At 38.0% G+C, this 24,272-nt stretch overlaps 2 protein-coding genes across 12 annotated transcripts in view; one reads left to right on the top strand and one right to left on the bottom strand.

The window, feature by feature from the left end:
• Positions 1–2: 2 nt before the first annotated feature.
• EXOSC8 (exosome component 8) lies at positions 3–10,491 on the top strand. Its single transcript, XM_035542870.2, has 11 exons — positions 3–104; positions 1,907–1,943; positions 2,975–3,038; positions 4,139–4,212; positions 4,806–4,851; positions 5,871–5,976; positions 6,064–6,109; positions 6,368–6,464; positions 7,520–7,640; positions 9,758–9,864; positions 10,276–10,491. Exons 1-11 carry the CDS (start codon positions 88–90, stop codon positions 10,389–10,391), a joined length of 831 nt encoding a protein of 276 aa, XP_035398763.1. The 5' UTR covers positions 3–87; the 3' UTR covers positions 10,392–10,491.
• The window catches only part of SUPT20H (SPT20 homolog, SAGA complex component), a 35,390-nt gene continuing 21,534 nt past the window's right edge, over positions 10,417–24,272 (bottom strand). For 2 of the 11 annotated variants that reach the window (XM_035542857.2, XM_035542860.2), the window contains exons 17-23: positions 22,266–22,374; positions 21,856–22,023; positions 19,771–20,083; positions 18,567–18,721; positions 16,152–16,207; positions 12,416–12,521; positions 10,417–10,955 (exon numbers count right to left, since the gene is read on the bottom strand). In XM_035542857.2, coding sequence (XP_035398750.1) covers positions 10,852–10,955; positions 12,416–12,521; positions 16,152–16,207; positions 18,567–18,721; positions 19,771–20,083; positions 21,856–22,023; positions 22,266–22,374 — 1,011 coding nt within the window. In that variant the 3' untranslated portion in view covers positions 10,417–10,851. The remainder of the gene's footprint in view (positions 10,956–12,415; positions 12,522–16,151; positions 16,208–18,566; positions 18,722–19,770; positions 20,084–21,855; positions 22,024–22,265; positions 22,375–24,272) is intronic. The other 9 variants (XM_035542859.2, XM_035542862.2, XM_035542861.2 and 6 more) reach the window with 6 other exon arrangements.

The raw sequence follows: 24,272 nt of genomic DNA, 5'->3' as shown, positions 1-24,272 counted from the left end.
CTGGCAGGCGGCCGGCAGCGGAGGCTTCTGGGCGCTGCAACCCCGGAACCACACCCGGGGAAGGGAAGGGAGGGGAAAGGCAGCGGCATGGCGACAGCGTTCAAGTAAGCGCGGGGTGCCGGGGCGGCCCCTCGCGGCTCTGCCCCGCCTGGGCATGGCCCCCGGGGGTTGCAGGCGGATCGGGGGAGCCCGCAGCTTCTCTCCTTGTCTTGGGACCGTGGGTTCTGCCTGCTGCGCGAAATGGGGTGTCGCGAGTGATCGGGAAATGCGGTGTCGCGACTGATCGTGGGTGGGTGGGTGCGGAGGGGTGCTGGCCCCTGTGACGGGGCTGGGGGTGGGATCGGAGAGCCCCCATGAGACGCGGGGGCTCCGTGTGCCGGCTTCCCTGGGGATAAGCGTGCTGCTCCGGAGGCCCCTTATTTCCTTCTGGGTACACGTTATAAAACGTGTGTGTGTGTAACGGCGCCGCTGTCAGTGCCTGCATCTTAACACGGCTGAGTGCAGGGTCACAACAACCGCATGCAGCGCTACAGGCTTGGGGCAGAGCGGCTCAAAAGCTGTGCAGAGGAAAAGGATCTGGGGGTGCTGAACGATGCTCGCCTGAACACGCCGCCAGTGTGCCCAGGTGGCCAAGAAGGCCAACGGCATCCTGGCTTGGATCAGGAATAGTGCAGCCAGCAGGACCAGGGGGATGATCGTCCCCCTGTATTCAGCTCTGGTGAGGCCGCACCTCGAGTGCTGTGTTCAGCTTTGGGCCTCTCACTACAAGAAGGACATCGAGGCCCTGGAGCGGGTCCAGAGAAGGGCTACGAAGCTGGTGAAGGGCCTGGAGCACAAGTCCTGTGAGGAGCGGCTGAGGGCACTGGGGGTGTTTGGTCTAGAGAAGGGGAGACTCAGGGCTCATTGCTCTCTACAGCTACCTGAAAGGAAGGTGTGGGGAGCTGGGGGTTGGCCTCTTCTCACAGGTGACTAGAGTTAGGACTAGAGGGAATGGCCTCAAGTTGTACGAGGGGAGGTTCAGGTTGGAAATGAGGAGACATTTCTTCTCAGAAAGAGCAGTCAGGCATTGGGACGGGTTGCCCAGAGAGGTGGTGGAGTCACCGTCCTTGGGGGTGTTCAAGGAAAGGTTTGACGTGGTGCTTAGGGACATGGTTTAGTGGGTGACATTGGTGGTAGGGGGATGGTTGGACCAGATGATCTTGGAGGCCTTTTCCAACCTTAATGATTCTATGAGTCTAAACAGGAGAAGGCTTTGTTCAAATATTGAAACAACACTTATGAGTTCTTTTTACATTAATGTTGTGTGCTTAAAAAAACAATGCAGTAACTATGTTGGCAATATCTTGAGTAATAATAAACATAAATTATTTCTTAACTGAAGCATGAAGCATTTATTGCAGTTTTTATTTTTTCCTAAAGATTCAAAGAAAAATATAACATTTCATGTAGTTGTGTTAAACTGTTCTGTGCGTCTGAATGCAGTCATTGAGCTACCAAATATTTTAGATACTGTAATAAAATTACCCTTTCTGCAGGTCTTCAAAAAAATTCTATATTCTTGCTTCAGTAAACATTCACTTTGACCTTAAAACTAATAGGTATTTAATTAATATTACTGAGGTGAAAGCTAGTAGCTTGTGTTAGGTGTATGTGCATGCAGATTCCTTATGGAGAAGAAGTATTTTGGAAAATGAATGACAAAAAAGCTTTGTTTCTTCATCTTTACTATTTCTTAGATCAGTCTAGAGTTTCCAAGTCTTTCATATTCGTATTTCATATTGCTAAGCAGCTTTGCAAGCCATCTTGATTCTTAGATTATTTGTTGTTGTAGGATAGCGCTTGCTTTTTCTTTTTGCTCTCTCTCCTTGGAAGCTTGTGTGTAAACATCCTTTCCTATTTATTGCAGAACAGTGGAACCGTTGGAATATTACAGAAGATTTTTGGTGAGTAAAACATGATGTGCATGTATAAATTGCTTGCAAGCAATTCTTGAGTACTCAAGCTTTTTTAATTTGCATGGAAACTTGAAACTGTAGGGGAAAAACAGCTCACTGAGTTGGGGAAAAATGCTTGTAGCTCTTCAGAACTTGTTTTTCCTCCTGTCTCTGTCACTGTTTCCGTGGCAGGTTGTGTTCCTGTTTAACTCCAGATGTGAAAATGCTTTTGTTGGCCTCAAAAGGAATCTGCGTTAAATTTGACCAAGGTGGTGGTGCAGGCTTGTGTCTAGTGCAAAGCGACTTGGCTTTCAGTTGCTACTAAAAGTAATAAAAAATATTGCTACTAACTGTGCTCACTGAAACTATGAAGGAGAGCCTTTTTTTTTCCTGTATGCTTTACACTAAAATAGTATTGACTTGGAAATAAGTACAGCATTACTGCCATTAGTTTCAGTTCTTGTAATTGAACCAAAATTTTGATTTTGAGAAGCTTGAAATTGTGATGAGTAATAGTTCAGATCTAATGTGAATCATAACCAATTTGTGCTGCTTTTAATGAAGGTTTAGGTTCTGTTGAACAACTTCTGACTGACAATATTTAGAAGTTTGTTTTGTTTTGTTTTGTTTTCACTCTAATGTTCATTTTGAGAGCTCCGCTAGGCGGAGTTAAGGGATGGGAATTGCCTAAAAACTCCAAACAACGCATACAGGTAGAAACTCTCAGTTTAAGTTTCTGAATCTAGCCTGTAGTACTTATCCTTGAAACAGACAATCAATCTACTGTTATATTTATTTTCTAAATCAGTTACAATAAATAAAAAAACCCTGAACCTGCAACCATAAACAGGGCATCTGTTGATGAAAAACTGTCTGGAATGTGATTGAGCTTTTCCTAGCAATTTTGTAGCTGTGCATTTCCACCAAAATGGAGAATGCTTTTTATATAAACTTACTGATGTGTTATTTGATAAAATATGTCTGATGTGTTACTTGATAAGAATATGTTTTCTAATTTGAAATCTGTAATTTCTGTGTAGAAAGAGAACTGTCGACCTGATGGAAGGGAGCTAGGTGAATTCCGGGCAACCACTGTCAACATAGGTAAGTGGAATAATAATGATAATGTGGGTATTATTAATCTCTCATTGCAGTAGCCAGTACCTTTAATGACTTGCTGATCAGTTTTCTTGGTGCTTGAATTTTGAAACAAGAAAGAGGAAGAATTTTTATTTATAGTTCCAACAAACATTAAAAAGAACGCATGGTACAGTAATATCTTTGAGCATTGTTCTCTGGTCCTGCCCCGGGCTGCTACGCACAGCAAAATTTAGGTGGTCTTAGAAGTGTGGCTCCTTCTAAGACCAGCAGCTTCATGTTCTGGATGCTGAAGACAGCGTCTGTCCACATCCTGACCAGTGCACAACTGATGCCTGGCATCTTGAAAGGTGCTGACTTGCACCTTGAGCCTGCGCTTTGTTCTAAGCTCGATGAGCAGCTGGCTCAAGTAGAGGCAAGATGCCTTATGTGCAGTGAGCAGCAGGCCTTAACTACCTTTCTTAGACCTTGCTGTGGTTTCTGAAAGAAATATACAGGTTAGCATGCGCCACCACGGAATGATTGCTGGTTATTGCTGAAACAAATGCTGCAGATTTTTGCCATTGTACAGTGTTGCCTTTTCATGAGGTCTAGCTCTAAGTCAGTGAAAAGGTAGTCTGGTGATAACCGTCCCTGATTACTGGCTTAAAAGTTTTCCATTGATAGGATCTGATCTAGAGCTGTTTTACCTGTTTGTGTGGTAAAAGGTACGTTTTCATCTAGTAGAGCATTGACTGCTATTAATGTAAAGGATATTATTAGTTCAAGTTTGCATCAATGTGCAAAACACAATCTGTGGTACATGAAAAAAATTGATCAAGCTAATAATGAGGCAAGCTTAATCTGTAATATTTTGGGAGAAAACGCTAGTAGTAAATTTTGGATAATGGATTCATCAATCCTTAGCTTGAATTTTAAGAATGTTAATAATCCAATATTCTGACTGTTTGATAGAGAGAGGGGATCTGTTCCCATCCTGGATTCATCAAGACTTTGCTTAGCCTGCGTTTAGTTTAAAATGACAGAGATTAAGCACTTTATAAAGGCGGATGTTAATTAATTTGAATGAAAGAAAGATTTTATCGAACTGCACTTTTTCTCTTCAGGTTCAATTACAACTGCGGATGGGTCTGCCCTGGTGAAACTGGGAAATACTACAGTAATTTGTGGAGTTAAAGCGGTATGGTTGGTTTTGATTTTAACTTGGCTGTTAGCTGAATTTGTTTATTTGTCTGTAGAATGCATCTCCTGACGAATTACAATAATATGCCAGTCAGATACAATTACATTATTTCAAGAGTTACTTTCGGGTCTCAGAGATAATATTATTTCACTGTCTAGTGCTGCTTGTACATTCTGAGAATGTGTATTTTTGTGGTGTGTACTGCATATGGGGAAAGATATGCACAAAAATACAGAGCTTTTATCTAGAAATAACAGACAGGAATTGAAGAGTTTCTGCAGACTGATCAATAAGTGGATTGGTAATTAGTTGGCTGGACTGTGAAGTGCCTTGTAGCCTCAGCTTTACTGGTGGCCTGCCATGAACCCTGAGATAAATCACTTCACACCCCTGCATGCAGTGAGAGGTTTTCCCATTGGCAAAATACAGACGGTTAGCTACCTATGAACTTGCAACTGACTGCTGAAAAAGAGCTCTTGTAAATCTAACTGCAATGATAACTGGCAAGAAAATGACGCTTCATACTTAGAATAGCTGGAAAATCTTTCTGAACAAAATTCAGCTCTTCATTTCTTCCTTTTTTATTCCAGGAACTTGCTGCACCTGCGGTAGATTCTGCTAATAAAGGATATATTGGTAAGCTTTTTGGTATTGTTCTTACTCAGATTTTTTATTGCTTTAGCTAAAAGTAATGATGGGACAGATAAGCGTGCTGTGAAGGCCTCTTTAGGGAAAGAAATTGGGTAAAGCTGTATTACTTTCCATAAAATCAGTTTTCAAACTGACATTCAGGAAGTGGTACTTCAGAAATTTCAGAATTTCCCTGCTCTGCTTGTGAGTTTTCTATGCAAAGCTACTTTCTCATTCCTGTTTCCAGACCGGGATTGAAGATAAACCCTCAGCAAGGGATGTTTGTTAAGGGAAGAAAGGTAGTTCATCTATGAAAGATTGGGCCATGCAAGGTTGTGCAAAGGCACGTTATCTTTTGTCTTGAAGTCCCAGCAGACAAAAAAGGCTACACAAACTGCTTATTTCTCAGGGAACTGTAGAACTCCAGCATCCTCACTCCGGTGCAGTTTCTTGTGAAATAAAATCATTCAGTGGAACAGAGAGCTTATGTGAAATCCCCTTTTTTATAAGGTACCTCCAAAGTATGTTGTTTTCGGTGAACCTCATTATGGTCTGTGGATTTTTTTTTCCACAAAAGTTTATGCATGTTTTTGCTTCCAGTCTAAAGCATCACGTTTTAACGGTTGATGAAAAGCAGATAGCATACCAGCAAAGTCACGCAGTGGGATGAAAATGGTGCTGTTGCTTGATCTAGTTAAGAATGCTTAACACTTAGGGAAGGGTTTGTGTGAGGTCATGATACTCACAGAAGGAATCCAAACAGAAAATGATAAGTACAAGTATTTGCTTTTCTGTGGAACATACCTTTTCCAAGTACAGACTTCTACAAGCTCTTTAGTACAAACTCGTATGTAAGTAACTATTTTTGAGGGGAGAAGTAGGAAGGCTTGACTGAAGAATTCTTGGTCTTGCCTTTCATTTGAAGCACATAAAATGGTATTAAAAGTGCGTATTGTCTTATTTCTATTTTTGATTTCCCATGCCATGATTTCTTTAGTTTATAACTGATGATTTTTGTTACCCAGTTCCAAATGTAGAACTGCCATCCCTCTGTTCAACAAGGTTTCGCTCTGGACCTCCTGGCGAAGAGGCTCAAGCAGCAAGCCAGTTCATTGCGGATGTGATTGAAAAGTAAGGACCATCTTACTGCAATTACACCACAAACAACTCTGCAAGACAATTTTCTATTTGCTGTTTTACTTTCTCGTTTTATTTTAGTTCACAGATAATAGCGAAAGAAGATCTGTGTATTGCAAATGGCAAGGTAAGTTGTACCTCCATATAAAGAAGGGCATACTAGCAAGATCATGGTGGTTAAGACTTTAAAGAAGGTATTGGGGGTTGTAGTTTTGTTGTTTTTGTTGTTTTTTCAATTTACATAGCTTGGTTTAGGTCTAAAGTGTAAAATTTTGTTCTTATGAAAGAAATAAGTATCTTTGTTTGTGTGGCCAGTGTTTTCTTAGATATTGCACCATTTGCTTAGCTGCTGTAATAACTCACGTGTGCAAACCTTTTTTGATAGCTCGCTTGGGTGTTATACTGTGACATCGTATGTCTGGACTATGATGGAAACATCTTGGATGCCAGTGCCTTTGCTTTGTTAGCAGCATTAAAAAATGGTAAGTCTTCTCTAGAGTAAGAAACACACTCTGATTGCTGTTGCTTGGAGAAATACGTTAGTTTTTAATCATGAGGGAAAATAATTGCTTCACAATTCCTTAAGTCTGCTTTTTTCTGTCACCTAAATTCCTAAATTGGGAATACAGAGTGGAACTGATGGTAAGGATTCCATAGATACGTAACAGCTGGGCAGTAAGATCTTTTTGTACTTATGTTCTTGCTGTCGTGTAAGATTAATAGCCATTCTGTGTGTTCTGTCTCAGAAATCGGAATCTTTCAGCAGTGGTCACAAACGACTTTAATGTCTAGTAGAGCATCTTACCTTGTTCATCTGTGTTGTGTAGGCAGAACAAGCTGTTGGGAGCTCAGCTTATTTTGTCAAAACACAATGTTTGTAGCTTCATGCGTTATAGTTTGAAAGAGCTGTTTTCATGCATGCTAGATATATATGATTATTCACAAGGTGTGGTTTATATACGCATGTAGGAGACAGCATAAAGAGTTAAGAGAGAGGCTTCCTTTTCTAAGCGTGAATTGCTTGCCTTTGAATTCCCATAGCTAATTTGCTCTTGATTTCCCTGTCTGCATTACTGGGTTGTTAGAGTGAGAGTTATCTTAAGATTGGATTGTGCTTTTTCTACAGATGTATAAAATACATGAGATGAGACTATATATATATATATATTTTTTTTTTTTTACATGTCCTATAGGCATTTTTTGGGGAAAAATTGCTTTTTGTTCAATTTGAGACTAAAGGTGTTGTAATCGTACAGTATTTTGGAAGCAGAAAATGCTTCCATGTAGGGAGGAATGTTACTTTCAAGAGAAAAGTGAAATAGTTACATGAACAGCTAGTTTTAAGCTAAACACTTTCCTTGAATTCAAAAAATGTAACACTAATAATGTAACCAAAACCCCCTTCTCATCTGCTTTCAGTGGCTTACCAATATGGTAAGAGGACAGCTTGAATGTTTCAGTGGTCTAGGGCATCTGTAGGCCTATTGAAAATAGCAGTGTTTAATATTTTACTATTGTCATTTTTTCATCTCTTCAGTCCAATTGCCATCTGTTACTATAAATGAAGAAACTGGTTTGTCAGAAGTTAATTTAAAACAGAAGAATCCTTTGGTTATCAGAAAGCATCCAGTTGCCACATCCTTTGCTATATTTGATGAGTAAGTTCCTGTTTTTTACTTATGAAAACAACTGTGAATCTAAAAGAAATAGTGAAAACGTGAGGATGCTACTGGTGTTTCTGCACTTCTCATCCACTGCTGCTGAAGGACACGAGGGTTCAGGCAATGCTGTTTCGCTTGCTCTTATATCCAAGGTGTGTCTCGCTGAACTGATTTCTAGTTCTGCAGTATAAATGAGTATGCAGCAAAAAAAACACAAAAGTTTGTCCAACTTCCTCCTGTGACTTAAAGCAGAACTGTTTCCCAGCCTAAAGGACAGGCATAAAAGTACTCTAGGGTTGAAAGTTTTGGAAAAGGTATTGATTTATGCTGATGCAGTATCCTTGAGACAAATGAACGCAACTAATAGAGTTAATCTTGTAAAATTTCATGTACATAGCTTATATAAAAGACGGTAGTTTTTTGAACAGATTATATGAAGGGTTTAGTCAACAGAGGAAGTAAAAAGTACTGGTCCACTCAAAACAATAAAACCTTTGGATAACTGAAAACATAATTACCCAAGATGAAGTATGACCAGCACTCTTAAGTCATTGTTCCTGTAGGTAAAGAATCTGATTATGAGAAGTCAAAATAATCCCATCTGATAACTTGACTCCTCACCTGAAATTGTTTATTGGCTCTTCATTAGTGTAAGTATGTTATTTAAGTGTTCTGTTGCTGCATAGAAGAAAAGTAGAGAATCAAAAATACGATATTTACTGTGCTATCAATCCATTTAAATATTTAGAGACGTCAGGCATTTATGGCACATTTAGCTGTATTCACAGAAATTACTGATAGGCCCTTTGATTCACCTGTGGGACGGGGTGAGGGGAGTGCTAAGCTCCAATGCTGATCAAGTAATTACCAAATGAATTCAAAGCAGAAAGTTACAGGTGCGCTGGTGCAGAGCACTGAGGAGCTCCACAGCATGACCACTGCGGAGTCAACCTGTACATAAATGAAGAGCCAGGTCTGATGCATCCAACTCTCGATGGGTTCAGGTTTCCTTTGTCATGCTGCACAGGACTGATGCTGCACACCGTGTGTGGGTAGAATAAAAAAGTAGCATTTTTGAGTAGCATAGCTAAGGACTGTTATTTTTATTACACTGTTGCGCTGAAAAGGGCAATCTGAAACTGTTGGTTAAAGTGTAAATTACCCAGGAAAACTTTTTAAAAATTACGCATTGCTCCATGAGCTTAAATCAAAAAATTATTCCAATTATTTAATGGGCATATAGCCTTACTGCTATTCCCCCCAAACTTGCCATAATCATCCAGTCTAGGTGCACTGTAGCTGGTAGGTTGATTACATCCATCTCTCACACAAAATTTAGTTAACCCACGTGAACAGAGGCTTCATGAAAACTTCAGGTATAGTCTGTTTGGCTATATCGTAACTCAGAAGCAAAACGTTTGTAGTACCAGTTTTTTTGTTTGTTTTGTTTTTGAAAGAGAAACTAAGCCTGGGGTGTTGTTGTTTGGCTTTTTGAAGTTCAAGCTCTTGTTGTGCAAAGTTGTCTTTTAGTTGATATCCTTTTTTCATTGGTTTGCTCAATTTTTAACTTGAAAACTAGTATTTTCTACTTTAATGATCTGCATTGTCTGATGTATTTGACAGCTTATTTTGATTTCCTTAAGGTACCCAGTAACCATTTTTGAACTACTCACAGTCTGAGTGACGTTAGAGCTCTCTGACAAACAATTGAGAGCTACTTTGGTGAATTTACAGTAGGAAATGTATTTTGCCTTAAGGTCTGCTATAGATTAATGAAGGCTACACCTAAAAACATCATCTTTGCTTAACTATGAAGTAAGTGGTTGCATACTGCAAATAACAGTTTTAACAGTATTTTCCTGCAATACCACAGGTCTATAAAACTATTATTGTATTTTGACAGCTGGTATTTTAACAGACATATACACTATTTCCCTTTTTTTTTAAACTAGTACACTGTGGTAAAAAAAAAAAAACACACAGATGAGTTTGAACACTAAATCAATCTAAAATTATTTTATAACACTACATTAAAATTAATTAGCAAATGTATTTTGCAGCCATGTTTAAGGAACATCATGTACTAACGTCTGCATATATTTTCCTTTCAAAAGCACATTACTCGTAGTTGATCCAACTGCTGAAGAAGAAGACTTAGCAACTGGAACAGTAACTATTGTAACTGATGAAGAAGACAGACTCTGTTCCGTCCATAAGCCAGGTACTTCCAAGCTCATCGCATAGGAACCTATGAAGCAGATGGTCTTTTCTTGACCTATATGCTATATAGCTGCTTTTCTTTGTAAAATGTGTGCATTTTATGACAACAGATTGCTTAAGTAATGATTAAACCACTTACTCTTGAAATTCATTTTGAAAGAGGTGGTATGACTGATGTTTAAAAGTCATAGCTTATCCTACACATAGCAAAGGACAAATCTTGAGCGTGCCTACTGTTTAGCTTCAGCGTGTTTGTTTTCTGTGCCTGAGGCTATAGTTGAAGTTGTATACTCTCTTCAGGTGAAAGTTAGTTGAGAGAATTACTATATTAATACCTTGACTTGGAAAACACATGTAAGGATACTTAACTGAAGCATAAGTGGAAAATCAAATTGTTCCTTTCGATTCTTAGGTGGAAGTCCTCTGACAGGAGCCAAGCTTCAGGACTGTATCACCAGAGCCATAACAAGACACAAAGAAGTAAAGAAGCTGATAGACAAAGTAATAAAAAGCATAAAGCCGAACTGAACAAAAGGCAAGATCTTTTCAAAAGTGGATTTGTAAAAATTGTATTTGTTACAGTGTTCACAAGCCTTTTTATACTAAATAAACAAATACCAATACTACATTTACAAAGTTCATTTTTTTCTAAAATGCTTTTCACCCTTATACTATGTACAATGCTGCTGAATGGTAAAAAATACAAGATAAAACATTCTGTTAAAAAATTAAGTGACTTAAAAGGAAACCGGACCCTAGCTGCTTTATCAATGAAGTCGCCACGTTATATAGGGGTAGCTTCCAAAACCAGTTTATTTCAGTGTAATGTCAAAAGGCCGGTTTCCCACCAGTAATATAAAACACTGATTTGTTTTTAAGCTTTCTCCTTTTTGAACTGGAAAAAAAAAATCACCTTTGAATAATTTTTATAGAGAAAAAAAAATGCAAGTCTCAGGATTTTGGAGGGGCTGGTGTGCCTCTTTTCCTTTTACTTTTTGAGTGGCTGCCTGAATGCTGTTGATGTCGCAGGTGAGCTGCTTGTGCTGCTGCTGCTGCCGCCATAGCCATTTGATGCTGCAAGAATCGCAACTGCTGCCACGAAGGAGAAGGGGGAGAAAAAGCTTGTTAGTGTTAGCTATAAAGCTATGTTTCACATCAGAAAGAATGACAGGAAGGTGGAAAAAAAATAAACTGAGGAGGCACTAGGTTAACAAAAGGAATACATCATGTACTGGGGCAATGAGTACAGTCAAGCAGCACCAGTGGCACAGAAGCCTGCTGAGGGCATATCTAACGTTGTACACGTTCTCAGACAGCTGTTTCTTTGCCCTTTCTCTCCATTGCAGTAACTGCAGTAACTCAGCAACTTCAGTGAACATTTGGTGACAGTACATTTTTAGCATCGTACCTTTTCTGTATATGTAGTGTTTTCTTTGTGTATCACAAGAAGACTGTGTGCTAAAAGTATTTTAATATTTTCATAAAGCATCTGAATAACAGAATGCTAAAGGAATGCTTTGTCAGAGATGTTGTATATACTGACTGTAGCTGTGCTACACTGGAACTTACAGGTGCTTCAAGTGTCTTTATTTTGCAATCCTAATGGCACCTGGCAGAGCTTATTTAGTAATGTGCCACAAGCACTCCTTGAATGTTATCAAATCAGGAAGGTGGATGGCTTAAATGAATAAAAATAAAGGCAGTGCTCCAAGCTGAGAAAACTACAGATTTCAAGTCCTTCATGATAGTTTGTCTGAATTTTTTTTTTTTTTAATTTCAGACTGTAAAGACAGTTTTAAAAAAAAGGAGATTTTTTGTTTTGGAGCTGAGAATTCTTTTCTTTTCTTTTTTTTTTTTTTTTAAACAGAGCGAAGTTGCTGGATTACTTGTATCTGTTGCTGCTGCTGCTGCAAGGCTTGTTGTTGTTGCTGTTGTAAGGCAGAAGAGAGCTGGAGTCTCTGCTGAGGAAGGCTTTGCCCAGGTCTGTTCACGGCAGAGCCAAGCTGAGACAACACTAAGAAAGGAGAAGGGGAAAGCAGGCAGATCAAAGAGGTCAGGTTGAGTTTGTCAGGGTTGGGAAAGGAAGACATAGGAATAGAGTGTAACGGAAAGGGAGGATCAACAGAATTAGTTTAAGTAAAATTGGAAACAGTGCAGAATAAAATATACATGATATACATACTTGGTTAGTTAGAACATAATTAGATTATGAAGTGCTCGTGGAGACACAAAGAGGTTTCTCATACTGAATGTTAAGCACACAGTTAAAGAAACATTCTTCAATGAAGTCTGGCATGGAATTTTCCTGTATTTTCTTATCGTATCGAGTGTGAGTTACTCATGCGATATAACCAATTTATTACACTTAACCGCCAAACAAAGCAGAGAAGTGCATGCGTTGGTAGTGGAAGTGAAGTATTTCTGGTATAATTCATGTGCTGATAATAAATAGCAAGTTGTTCTTTAAGACTTCTGTAAGACCAAACTTCATTTCAATGTGAATTTATCAACATACACACTTAAGTACAAAAGGAGGCTCAGCAAGCACATACCTGTGGCTTGAGGTTGCATAAAATTCCCTACTCCAGTCAGGTTAATAACAGCAGCTTGTTGGGCAGATAATGCCTGATCTTGATTGGATGGACCTTGGTCAGACCCCTAGCAAAAATGAAAAGCTTGATCCTTATTACCAAACTCAGTACCAATAAATAAGTAAAGCCAGTGTGACGACAAGCTTCTGAAGTGCCATTTAAAAACATTTAATTCTACGTTTTACAGTGCATGTAGATACAGGCTACAACGTAGCCACTACTGAAGTATAACAAAGGGATGCCGAATGCTTCCAAACAGCTGTTTGGCAGAAACAGAATTATGGCAGTGACTCAGAAGTACCATGCAGATATCTGCTTCCCTGCTGTCAGTCAGTAGAGATTACAGTTTATGGTTGTAATCTTAGCGCATTTCCTCTCCTGCTCCCCACCCGCAAAGCCTTCAGGTGACACCTGAAACCATCCACATGCAAAGTTCCTAATCATAATCAAAACGTGAAAAGTCTGAAAACTTACATTCACACGTTCAGATTGTCATATATGCCTGAATGTCATTAAAAAAAAAAAATGAACCCTGCTTTTAAAATTTTGCTTTCAGAACAAAGTAGCCCTGACACTAAATGGAATTACTGGAGCCTGATCTAGGGTTTATTGACATTAAGAGTGCTGAATTACGACCTTTTCTTGCACTGATCCAAATAGCAGAGAAATAAAATATTACACATGATTTAAGCAAACTGCATGGCTTATCGGTCATAAGGAGGAAAAAAAAAAACAAACGAGTTTTTGAGCTGGTGCATTTCCAGGAATTGCAATGCTTCTTTAGAATGACCACATGAAATAATACCACTAAGATCTAGGTAAACTCGGCCAAAAGACTGAACATCAAGACATACATCATCATCTTGGTGAAGACAATGAAGACAGACTAACAAAGTCATAGAACCAGCATCTGGAAAAAAACAACCCTAAGTACGAACAAAGTAAGTATACTAGTGGTAGCACAGAATTTTTTTTTGTCTTTTGGTACTAAAGTTTTTTCCACTAAGCACTTGGATTATAGCACTGTGAACATATACGTTCTTGTCCTTAGAGTGAGTTAAGGAATCTAGTATTCATAATAGCTCATTTTAACCTAACAACCTTAACCCTGGACTATAACATGTAGTAAGAAAACCATTCCTTATGGCAAGTTAGCCAATACAGAGATTGATTTCTTCCACAAAAACTTTTCTGCCACAGAAAGGACTTAGGCTCAAATCAGCCTTTGTGTAAATATCCTTAAAGTTAGCATGTAGAAAATAAAACACTAGAATATGAGCTTGAATTATATATATGTATGTGTATAGTTTGTTAATCCAACTAGTAACTGACATTTGGATTCTGAGAATAAGTCTGGAAGTCTCCTATTAAACCGTCACACATTTCAGAACGAGGCCTGTGACACAGGAGACTATACACCGTGAAAATGTTTTAAAGAGTCATCTTATTTATGAACAATCTACAGCAGCACAAGCAAAATTACGACAAAGCGAGTTGTGTATCCATAGAGACAATTTGGTAAACAAAAGTCTTGCATGTCTGGGAAGACGAGAGCTTGTGATTGTAAAGAGCACAGAAGCTGAGCAGCTGGTTTTCCCAAATTGCTGCACCAGTGCTGGAAAGACCTTTAGGCACAGGTAGAACTAACCACTTAAAATTTTTCATTTTGAGAATAAAGCAGTCTCCATCAAGTCTTTAGGCTTCAGTGATTAACACCTTTAACACTAATTACAGGCAGCAGAACGGTAAGTGTCTTAAGATAACTTTAAAGCCAACTGATGTATTTATTTCTCTGGTGCAGAGAGAGCAGTTTTGTTACACTACAGGAGTGAAGATCATACACCAGCTCATAGCAGTTGTGAGCTACGAAGTTTTAGTTACTCAGTGGTAATCCTGTCTGTGTTTCTTCTCTGTTTGTCTATGGTATCTGCTAGTTATGATAAACAGAGCAAGACTAGGCTAATTTTACACCACTCACAGTGGGCCGTCTCTTTTAATGTTGGAGTGAGGCAGTGCTTAGCTGCTTTGTTACAGCTCTTCTACACAGGATAAAAATAAAGGAGTATAACCCAGCTCCAGCCATGGCAACAAAGCCACTGCGGTCTTTTGCAGTTCAACAAGGTTTTGGAGGAAGACTTTCCTCCCTCTCTGTTACAGATCTGTTGCATAAAGGCTCCTTTATTGTTGAGATGGTGAGAACAGGAGAAACTGATTCCTCCATGCACCCCAGACTGAGGGCTGTTAGCAACACACCTCTTCTCCCTGTGGCTGAGGGCTACAGGTTGTAGGCTGCTGAGACTGCTGCTGCTGCTGGAGTGGGTTAAAAATAAAGGAACCACCTGGAAGCTGTTGAAGATTAAAAACAAAAGGCGTAATTCAATCAAACTGCTGCATTTCCCTCTGTCCTAGGATGAACGTGACATTGATAATGATGTATTCCTTGGAGGTTCTTTTTTGGAAATCCTTTAAAATGAATCGGTTTACAACAGCTGTTGTGTGAGGAAGCCTCATGCTCAAAATAAATCTGCATCAATTGTAGCTGGATTTTTTTTTTTAAACAGGAAAATACTTTTTAATTATTCTATTTCAACTAAAATAGCAGAGATTGTACCGATACTGGAAATGTAAAGGATAGTCTTCAAAAGCACTGTATAGTAGTTTCACATTCTGAGTATGTCACTGAAGTTTAATAGATGCTTCCAAAAAATAAGCTGAAGGTCTGATGCAAGAACCGTTAAAGTGAAAAAGTCTCAATTCCTCTCCCTTAACCCATTTTAATTGCAGTGATTCCAGCCAAATTACTGTTGGCTTTTGAGTATCAGAGGTAGCCTGACAGGGCATACTTCAATTTGGAATCGCATAAATACAAGCAGTTCATTTTAAAGAAGAGCTCTACACTGCCTCCTGTGCCTGTCCTTTCCCATGTTTCTAGGGCGTGTACAGGAGTGGCAGGACGAAGCAGCAAAGCTACAGATGATCTTTTACTGATATCAATTTTCTGAAGCATGGTGCAACATCTGTGGCATTTTGAAGCTGCACCTCTGCAGCTCTAACTTGCAGGCAACTTCAAGATCCAGGAATTACACCCAGTTCCACTCCCTGTTCTGCTTTTTAATGGAGCTCAAACGTAATAAGCACCCTCTGCTCAAGTTTCTATTTGTATGTATGCTTAGAGGAAATAAAACATTTAAAGCCTTTTTGAACATCCTATCTTATGTAAACTTCTACTTTCATTACCAGCAGCTCTTTAAAGTTATTATTGCACCTACCTGTGCAATTCAGATTAGCTTTTAGGCCTTGGATGTGTAACCCTGAGTGATTCTGCTGTACTGTTTTGTGCTTTTCATATCACAACTTTAGTTTCAAGAATGATTTGCAATAAAAGCTTAGGCAAATCCAGAAAACTGAAGATGGTATTTTATGATTAATCTCTTGAATTCAAATGTCAGCATTTTTACATTGTTACTGAAAACTAGCTGCTTTGTTGTGAGCTGAGAATATCATTTCCACCTGATATCTTTACAGAAGTAACTTTTTCCTCATTTTAAGTGTTTTAAAAAAGCAAATGAAATTTGCAGTAAATGGTTTGATCAACTGGCTTCAAAGATCTGTGGCAGCCAATACTGTAAGCAGTGCTAAGCATGTCTCTAAAGAAATGTAAGAAATTATTATTATTGTGTCCAAGTATATCAATTACCTGTAGAAGATTTAAGGGCCGAAGATTTGATGCATTTTTCAAACCAAAAGGGCTGCCTGTTAAAGAAAACATCTTTTTATTAGTAGGAAGTCTTTACTTAATTATATATGTGTATTGCAATTAATACACCTTTCCACTGGGATTATTTCAAACATTTGGAAGCTGGAAAACTGGCAAGCTTAAATTTTGTACTTTAACACAAATGCTGCATTTTCCATGAAGTTGACAAGTTCACAGTTATCCAGATTCAAAGTTAAAGAGCTGACTGAGCAGAAAGAAAACTATCACCGTCAAACATTGTATATGTAACCTGTAACTTGTGTATGCATTTACTATGAAGATGAACATGGAGAATTTCGTGGCAGTTATTTTTTCAGCAATTCTCTTTCTGGCTTTGAAAAGTTTTACTGTTTGTTCAGTAAACCTAGAAATGTCCAAGGACAGAATGAAGTAGCAGGTTCCCAGTTTCTTGATCATTGTAACAAACAACCAACCCTGTCCAAAATCTTAGCAACTGTACTCCCCTACAAGGGTGCCTGCAAAGAGACATCTGACTTGTAGGGCTTTTGGCATTATTCCACACAGCACTCCTCAAAGACACACTAAAAAGATGTATATGTAATTATCTGTGAGGTGGGTACAGAACTGATTTAAATGCTCCAGTAAAACTGTAGCTGTCAAACAGAATCCCCACTGAGGTCTGCCACAGACCTAGATCGGCTCCCTACTCCCATTTGTTATGTGGATGACAGTGTGGGGTAAAAATCTGTGACAAAACTGGTAAGGGTTGATAATGCTTGAAAGGACAGGATTAGAACTAGAAGTGCTCATAAAGAATTGAAGAAAAGGTCCAAAATCAAAGACAGTGAATTCCAAAAAGACAAACAAGTACAAAACTGAGTTAACTCCCTTTGCATCTACACAGCAAGAAAGGATGTGAGAAATTACAGAAGTCACAAACAGATCTGAATCACCCGTACCACAAATTAGAGAACAAACAGAAGAACTTCTTCACACAGTTTACATTTATAGAACTGTCACAAGATGCTGTAGATAATAAAAATACAAAAGGACTTAAAAAACAATTAGACAAGTCCTCAGAACAGAAGTCTAGCAAGGGTTATTAAGCAAAAAGATCCACATGGGTATTCTTCAGCTGAGAAAGTCTCAAAGCTGGAGACTGCCAGAAGAGGTACAGCTGTATACCAAGGGATGTACTGCTTTACATTTGCCTGGACTTAAATTTTCCCCTAAACATCCTCTAATGGGCCACTGTGAGAGCCAGAATATGAACTGGATGGACTTTTTGGCCTAAATCAGTATAGCCCTTCTTAGGTTCATGTAATGCTGTTGCAAAAAAATATGAATAAAAATAGGCAGACCTCACTTGGGGAAATGTTAACAGGAATGTTGTGAAAGAGATGAGATGCAGTTATTCTGCTGTGCTCCACAGTGGTAAATCAGCCAAGCTCAGGCTTGTGTCCAGTTTTGGGTATCACATTTTAAGAAGGATGTGAGCAAATTGGACAGTCTAGAAAAGAGTGACAGGATTATGGAAGTTTTGAAAAATACAACCTATCAGAAAGAGAAGACAAATGTGGGACATGACAGCATGTTTCTGATACTTAGAAAGTAAAGAGAAATAGGGAGCAACTACTTTTCACGTCTGCAAGGAATAGGAGAAAAAATAATTTAATTTGCAATTAAGGAGATGCACTGTGATTAGGGGGAAACATTTTACACAGATAATGAACTACTCCAAACAGCTACTGAACGAGACTGGAATCTTCTCCAGTGAAGGTATTTATCGAGAGTTTAGTATGGGTTTAGACAGATTTGACTGTCTGAATGTAAGGGATGGATACCTTGATGTACCTTCTATCCTTTTGATTCAATAATCATGTATTAGGGTTCTCTGTCTTAGTTTACTTTTTTTCTGAAAATGTAATAAAGAATATAAACGTTGCTTTAATGAATATTGAAACATACAGATTAATATACTCATATTTAAAAGCAATAACAAACTAATTACTTGTCCGTCTAGAATAAAGGAGTACCAGTGGTAGAATGAAATACCCTGCACATTTAAAAACAGAGGCCTCTTTCTAAATTCAACCATGTCTTTTCTGGCAGTCATCATTATCAAAATTGCATCTGAATTTGGAGTTTATCTCAAACATCCTGCTGGGCATACCAAATCTGGGTACAGAGTACATTTCCCCACTCCAGTTTCTCAGAGAAACAATCTCAATCATAGCTTACAGTTAGATTGCAAAAATATTTATGTTGTTCCTAAGTTCAAGTCATCAAACAATAATCCATTCACACAATGGCCACTTTGGTCCATTGTCCTCACAGTAGGTTTTTTACACTGTCCCTCTCTGAAGGATGGCTTTTCAACTTATTCACACTAACCTGCTTGAGAGGCAGACTGCATTGCAGCGGGCAGTGCACTTGGTACCAGACCTCCTGATGGTAAAATGCCACTCAGATTTATACCTGCAGGGGCTATGGCACCAGTGTTGCACCCCAACATAGGGTTTGAACCACTCATCAATGTCTGTGCTCCACTGTAGAAGAGGAAAGACAACACATCAAATCCAAGTGGTACAAGCAAATCTGAGTAACTATGTTTTTGTCCTCTGTCTTTTGCTAATTAAATTAATTGTTTTCTGCAAGTAGGATTGTGGATAAAGCATCAAAGCAGCTTAAAAGATCATTATGCTTAGTGTAAAACGAATATGTACATTCGTATTCTCAAATGATTGTTTAGTATAATCCACTGAAAATAAAACTTAAGTGGTTCTTTTATTCTAGAAACACTGAAAGATCAGTCTTCAAAACGGTTGTGCTATAGTAATAAAAAGCTAAGGAACAGGTTGGTGTTTTCCTTTTGCGTCATAAAAGTCTCTTCAATTAATCAACAGAAATCAACTGCTGAACATCTTAAATAAATCAAGTGCCTGATACCTGCATTGAAGCACACCATGTGTCTTACACTGAGCATCTTATACTGACCACAGAATTTTATTTAGTCTAAAAGCAGCTCGCTTTATACCATATAATCTACACCTGCCAGCAGCATTATTTTCTAAAACTGCTAAATGAGTTTTACAAAGAATATTTAACCTAAGTATTTGATTAAATTGTTAGAAAACATATTTGCTCTTTTCTTAAATTTCACACACCTTTATTCACAGAACATTTATAATGAATTTCTTTCCATTTTTCATTTAGTGGTCTGCATACAACATTCCACCTTCTCTCTGATTAATAAAAAGTTTTCAACATTAAAGAGCAAAATCTTAAAACACACTTACATCGAGGCACATCTTATGGAATTAAATTATATGCATCTGAAAAGCTCAAAGTACAATTTTCTTTATAGACTTCTTTCAGTATTCTCATACTAGATGCTTTCAACTTCGAGAAATGTAAGTAGCTTCTAGTGGCTTTTCAATTCAGAACTACAAGGTGAATGGTCTTTTTGTATTGCAGATTCTGAAAAATATCTACCCTACTGGCTGCTGAACAATTCTGTACAGCCAAAAAAAAATCCAGCAACCAACCACCAACCCACCCAGGACAAATTAAGAAGCCGTCGTAACAAAGCACTTACCACACAGAGCCCACTACATTGATGAAGTTAAGTCCCGCAGGGTTTGCCATGACCTGGGTGGAGGTTGTTCCTGTAGTAATGGATGTTACCATGGTGGAAAGAGGAATGGTCATTACAGGCAATGCCTGGCTCAGAGACATTTGCTGCTGAGCAAACGGGGTTAACAAAGTGGGCTGAGGGGTGAAGCCTGAATCTTGGGGAGTAGGGGTGGCAGAAGGGGTAATAGGAGTTGAGCTCTGAGCATCAGGAGGGTGTGGGGTCGATGAAGGGGTGTTGGTTGGAGTAGGAGTAGATGGTTTAGGAGTTCCAGACCCTGCTCATTGAGAAAAATAAAAAGTGCTAGTTTGTTATAAAAGGCCAGTCCCTTTCTGTATAATAAGGTTAATGGAATCTTATTCAGCACTGACAATTTGTCCCATTTCTTAAACTGCAAGTGTTAATTTCTACATGACACAAGTGTTGCAGCACGCACTCATTGTTAAGGATGCAGTATAATCACACAAAAACCCGTTCTCCAACCTTAATTCTTTAAGCCAAACACTGTTCTGCATCCTCCATTAAGTTCTTCCATAATTTATCGTACAGTAAGTCATAACTCTATATTCAGTAATACTTAACCCAAAATAAAGCCATTTCTTAGTGACCATTTTACCCTAATTAATGTTTCTGTCCTAAAATGTTAAACACATAGTCTATATGCACTGCCTGCACAATAGCACCATGTTAAAAAACATATCATGGAAAACAACAGATTCAACAAAGAACAGATACTATTTCAGTAATCATGGGGGTCAGTCTAAATTTTTATCAGATAACTAAACTCCCATTTGCCAAATTTTGATCAAATAAAAAGAATAACTTTTAAAAATAAGAACCAGAGGATAATACTGCATCTTTAAAAGCTACTGTGTAGTGCCGTCTACTTAAATGTAGTATGTATAGCTGTATTTGTTGTGGATGCAGTAAGCACAGCTCATCAATACAAAAATGAAATAAAAACAAAAAAGCAAAAAGCTCAAAGTGTTTTTCTCTCTCTTTTTTTTTTTAAGCTTTCATGTCCTGCAGAAAGAAAGGAAAGAAATGTGAATGTCCAGCTGTTGTGATAAGGGCCTTACTTAAAGGAACAACTGTGAGCAGTAGATTTACACAATCCATAGCACTAAAATAAGCACTGAGTAAATCTGTTAGAAGAAAACTTTTGTCAGCTTTCTATTTTTTCTTTGTGCAAAACAAGAAGGCAGAGAAGTTACACCTTTTGAGCTATCCAGATTTTGAATTATTTAATGAAAAAAGCATATTATAATACTGTGCAGGACACTGGAATGTGCAGTACACAATAATTCATTAAAAATTGAATAACTGCAGCTGTGATTTCTTTGTACAAATCTTTTCACAAAACGTCTCAAGACACATACATATTTTAAAGACTGCATATGATCTATAGCTACGATTACAACGATCCTGTCAGTATTAATGAAAATAATTAAACTAGGATGTCATTTATTATTGAAATTTACATTTTTAACACCTGAGAATATGGTGCTATCATCATCAGCATCACCACCACACTTGCAATCAGCAATGATTTGTAAAACAGTGCAGGAGTGTTTTAAAAAATCATCTTATCGTTTATTGTATCACCACCTTGGGACTAATCAGATTATATACATACATAGAGATACAACTGCACCAGCTCCTATAACATTTAAAAAACCAGATGCTTAAATTATGTAAAGGCAAACTGATCTAACATACTGTTTGTACACTGGAGGAAAAATCTACACTTTGGAATTTTATCACATCATCTACCAGCCTTTCATAAAGAGGAGATCATACTAATTGCATAAAATGTATTGAAACGTATACACAAAGGGTGCATACATATATACAGAAAAACGAACACAATTACAATAAACATAAAAATACATACAGTGAACAAGAGACCTGCCTAAAGCTGCACAACTTATACAATTTAGGGTACACTGTACACTTAAATTTCATCATTCCACAGGTTAAGAAGTTTTATCTCAGGAAGCATTTAAGCAAAAGCCTAAGATTTAATGGAGAATTTAGGTCGTGACTCACTTTGTGAAGAGCTCGCAGGAGACATGGCAGCTGGAGAGAGCATGCTAACTTGATTAAGATCCATAGATTGCTTCCGAGAAAGACCAGGTGGCTTAGAAGGAGGAGGAGGAGGAGGAGGAGTTGGGGATTTTAGATGGCCACTTGACTGCTGTGGACTAAAAATATTACCTGAAAAAAAAACATAATTACAGTACGTTATTGTTCTGTGAATACAAGTTAACTCAAGTATTTTTTAGGATACATATTTGTACAACAATACAGTCAGAAATTAACAAAGTGATACTTTGAAAAGCTCTTTTCGCAGATAAAACACTGACTTTTTTAAAAATAAAACTTTACTGAAGAGTCAGCATATCACTTTACAATAAGCAGAACACAGAAAGGAGATGCTCAAGTCGATAAATAATTACCTGAAGAGCTACTTCCTGAACTTGAAGGTAATTTGATGGGAGGAGGTCGGTGTTTTACACCTTTCCCCAGTACTGAAGACTGAACAGAGCCTGATATACTTTCTGGCTGCTAGGAGGAAAGAGAAATTAACACTACCAGAGCAATAATGCGAGCTTCCATATATTTGACAGAAGACATCATTCAGTTAATTTGTGTTATAATTCTCAAAATCATAGCAAAATTACCTTGAAATATTTCAGATTTGTACATATCTGAAAAACAACCTAGGACTAACTCTTTTTAGATCATGATAGTTTATGAAGAAATTCTAAAGTTCCAGTAAAATTTAAACTGAGTAAAAACATTTAAGGAATTTGTTTTTCCTAATTCTGAAGTCCTTCTTAGTAACTTTTCACAAATGCAAGTGACAGATGCACTTCACATAACAATTTGGTCTTGAAAAAATACACCATTCCATTCATTCACCAACTGTAATCATCTGCTATTTCCAACCCTGATTCTGGGAGCGGGAATTTGAATACATTCAGGAAAATCCTCAATGCATACAAATCACTTTGTTTTCTCATTGACTTCAATGGGATTAGAATTTCCTTAATCTCTTTAAATTAAAGGTATTCCCTTATTGTTTGTTCTTATAACATACTTATCAGGATGTTTAAACACAAGTTAACTTCAGCTAATCAAATCTGTAAATCTTAGTCACTCAGAACAGACCCTAAATTCAACATAATTTCATAATTTCAACAGCTCACATCATCAAAAGACTCAGTGAAACACATTTACCATTACAGACTATATTTTCACATATAAACCATATATCCCATAAGTGAAAATAGTGTCTAAAGCATGCAGTCTACAAACTGTCTGAAACTAGAAAATCAGGCTCTCTGTATAGCAAATAGAATATTCCAGTGCTGAACCTAACTTAGATCAACATGGGCTGGCAAATCAGAGCATCCACTACTGTGCAGAATTGATCCTTCTGGAGAGCTTAGCCTCCACTGACTCTCAGTAATAAGAGAAACTCCTTCCACGTGTTTCTAGTTGTTTTCTTATAAAAAAAAAGACTCTGAGGACTAACTCTTTCTTCTTCTATGAAAAACTCTTCTTCATTTTCAGAATAAAAACAAATGCCCCATTTGAGAAGAGACAAGATCATTAAACAAAGTCATTAAGTAACTTTGGTCCAGCTTTCAGTGGGGACTTGCACAGCTGGACAAGATAACTTTTCGAAGTATCCTCCCAACCTAAGTTATTCTGTGATTTTACAGTGTGTGTGTGTGTGTACACAGTGTACGTATGTTGTGTGTGTATAGTATATATAGACACGCATGCAGATGCGTGTACATGTACACACACAAACATTCATATTCCTCTCTAACTAGTCTTCAACATACTGTTCTTCTGGCTGACGCAAAGAACCACCTCTTTCAGAGCAAGGTTACAGCACTTCAGAGGATGTATTTACAGCAAAGACACAGCAAAGCAAATAGCCCCAGCTGTCACAAATTCATTTACTAGTTGGAGCTTAAATACAGTTGACCACTACAGTACTGAATCTGATCAAGAAAGCCAGCAGAAGTAAAACACAGCGCAATACCACAAGCATGAGAATTCAGAAATTTCTACCACATGCATACAAAAACATATACACTTTAAAAGTTTTGTTTGTTTTGAAAGTTTTCCTCTTGAAATTAAGGGGAAAATAAATTATAAAGGTAAAAGAAAAGCTCAGCTATTACATCTACTTCTGTTTTACTGATGTGTATTATAAAATGCATGGCTGCATTTTACTATACTGCTCCGTGAAAGGTTTATCTGAACAGAGAAAAATGCTCTAACAAAACCCTGGAGCTAACTGTACTATACACGGCCATAAAAAAGAAGTCATGGCTAAAAGATACAACATCCCAACAGCAAAAAGAAATGTGCTTTCCTCTAGCTTTTCTGATATACTCACCCTGAATGATTACGACAACGTGCTTAAAAATTAATTCAGAATGAAT

Source organism: Cygnus atratus, chromosome 1, assembly GCF_013377495.2.
Source record: "Cygnus atratus isolate AKBS03 ecotype Queensland, Australia chromosome 1, CAtr_DNAZoo_HiC_assembly, whole genome shotgun sequence".
In the NCBI taxonomy this organism is placed as follows: domain Eukaryota; kingdom Metazoa; phylum Chordata; class Aves; order Anseriformes; family Anatidae; genus Cygnus; species Cygnus atratus.
This window is presented reverse-complemented; position numbering and strand designations above follow the sequence as displayed.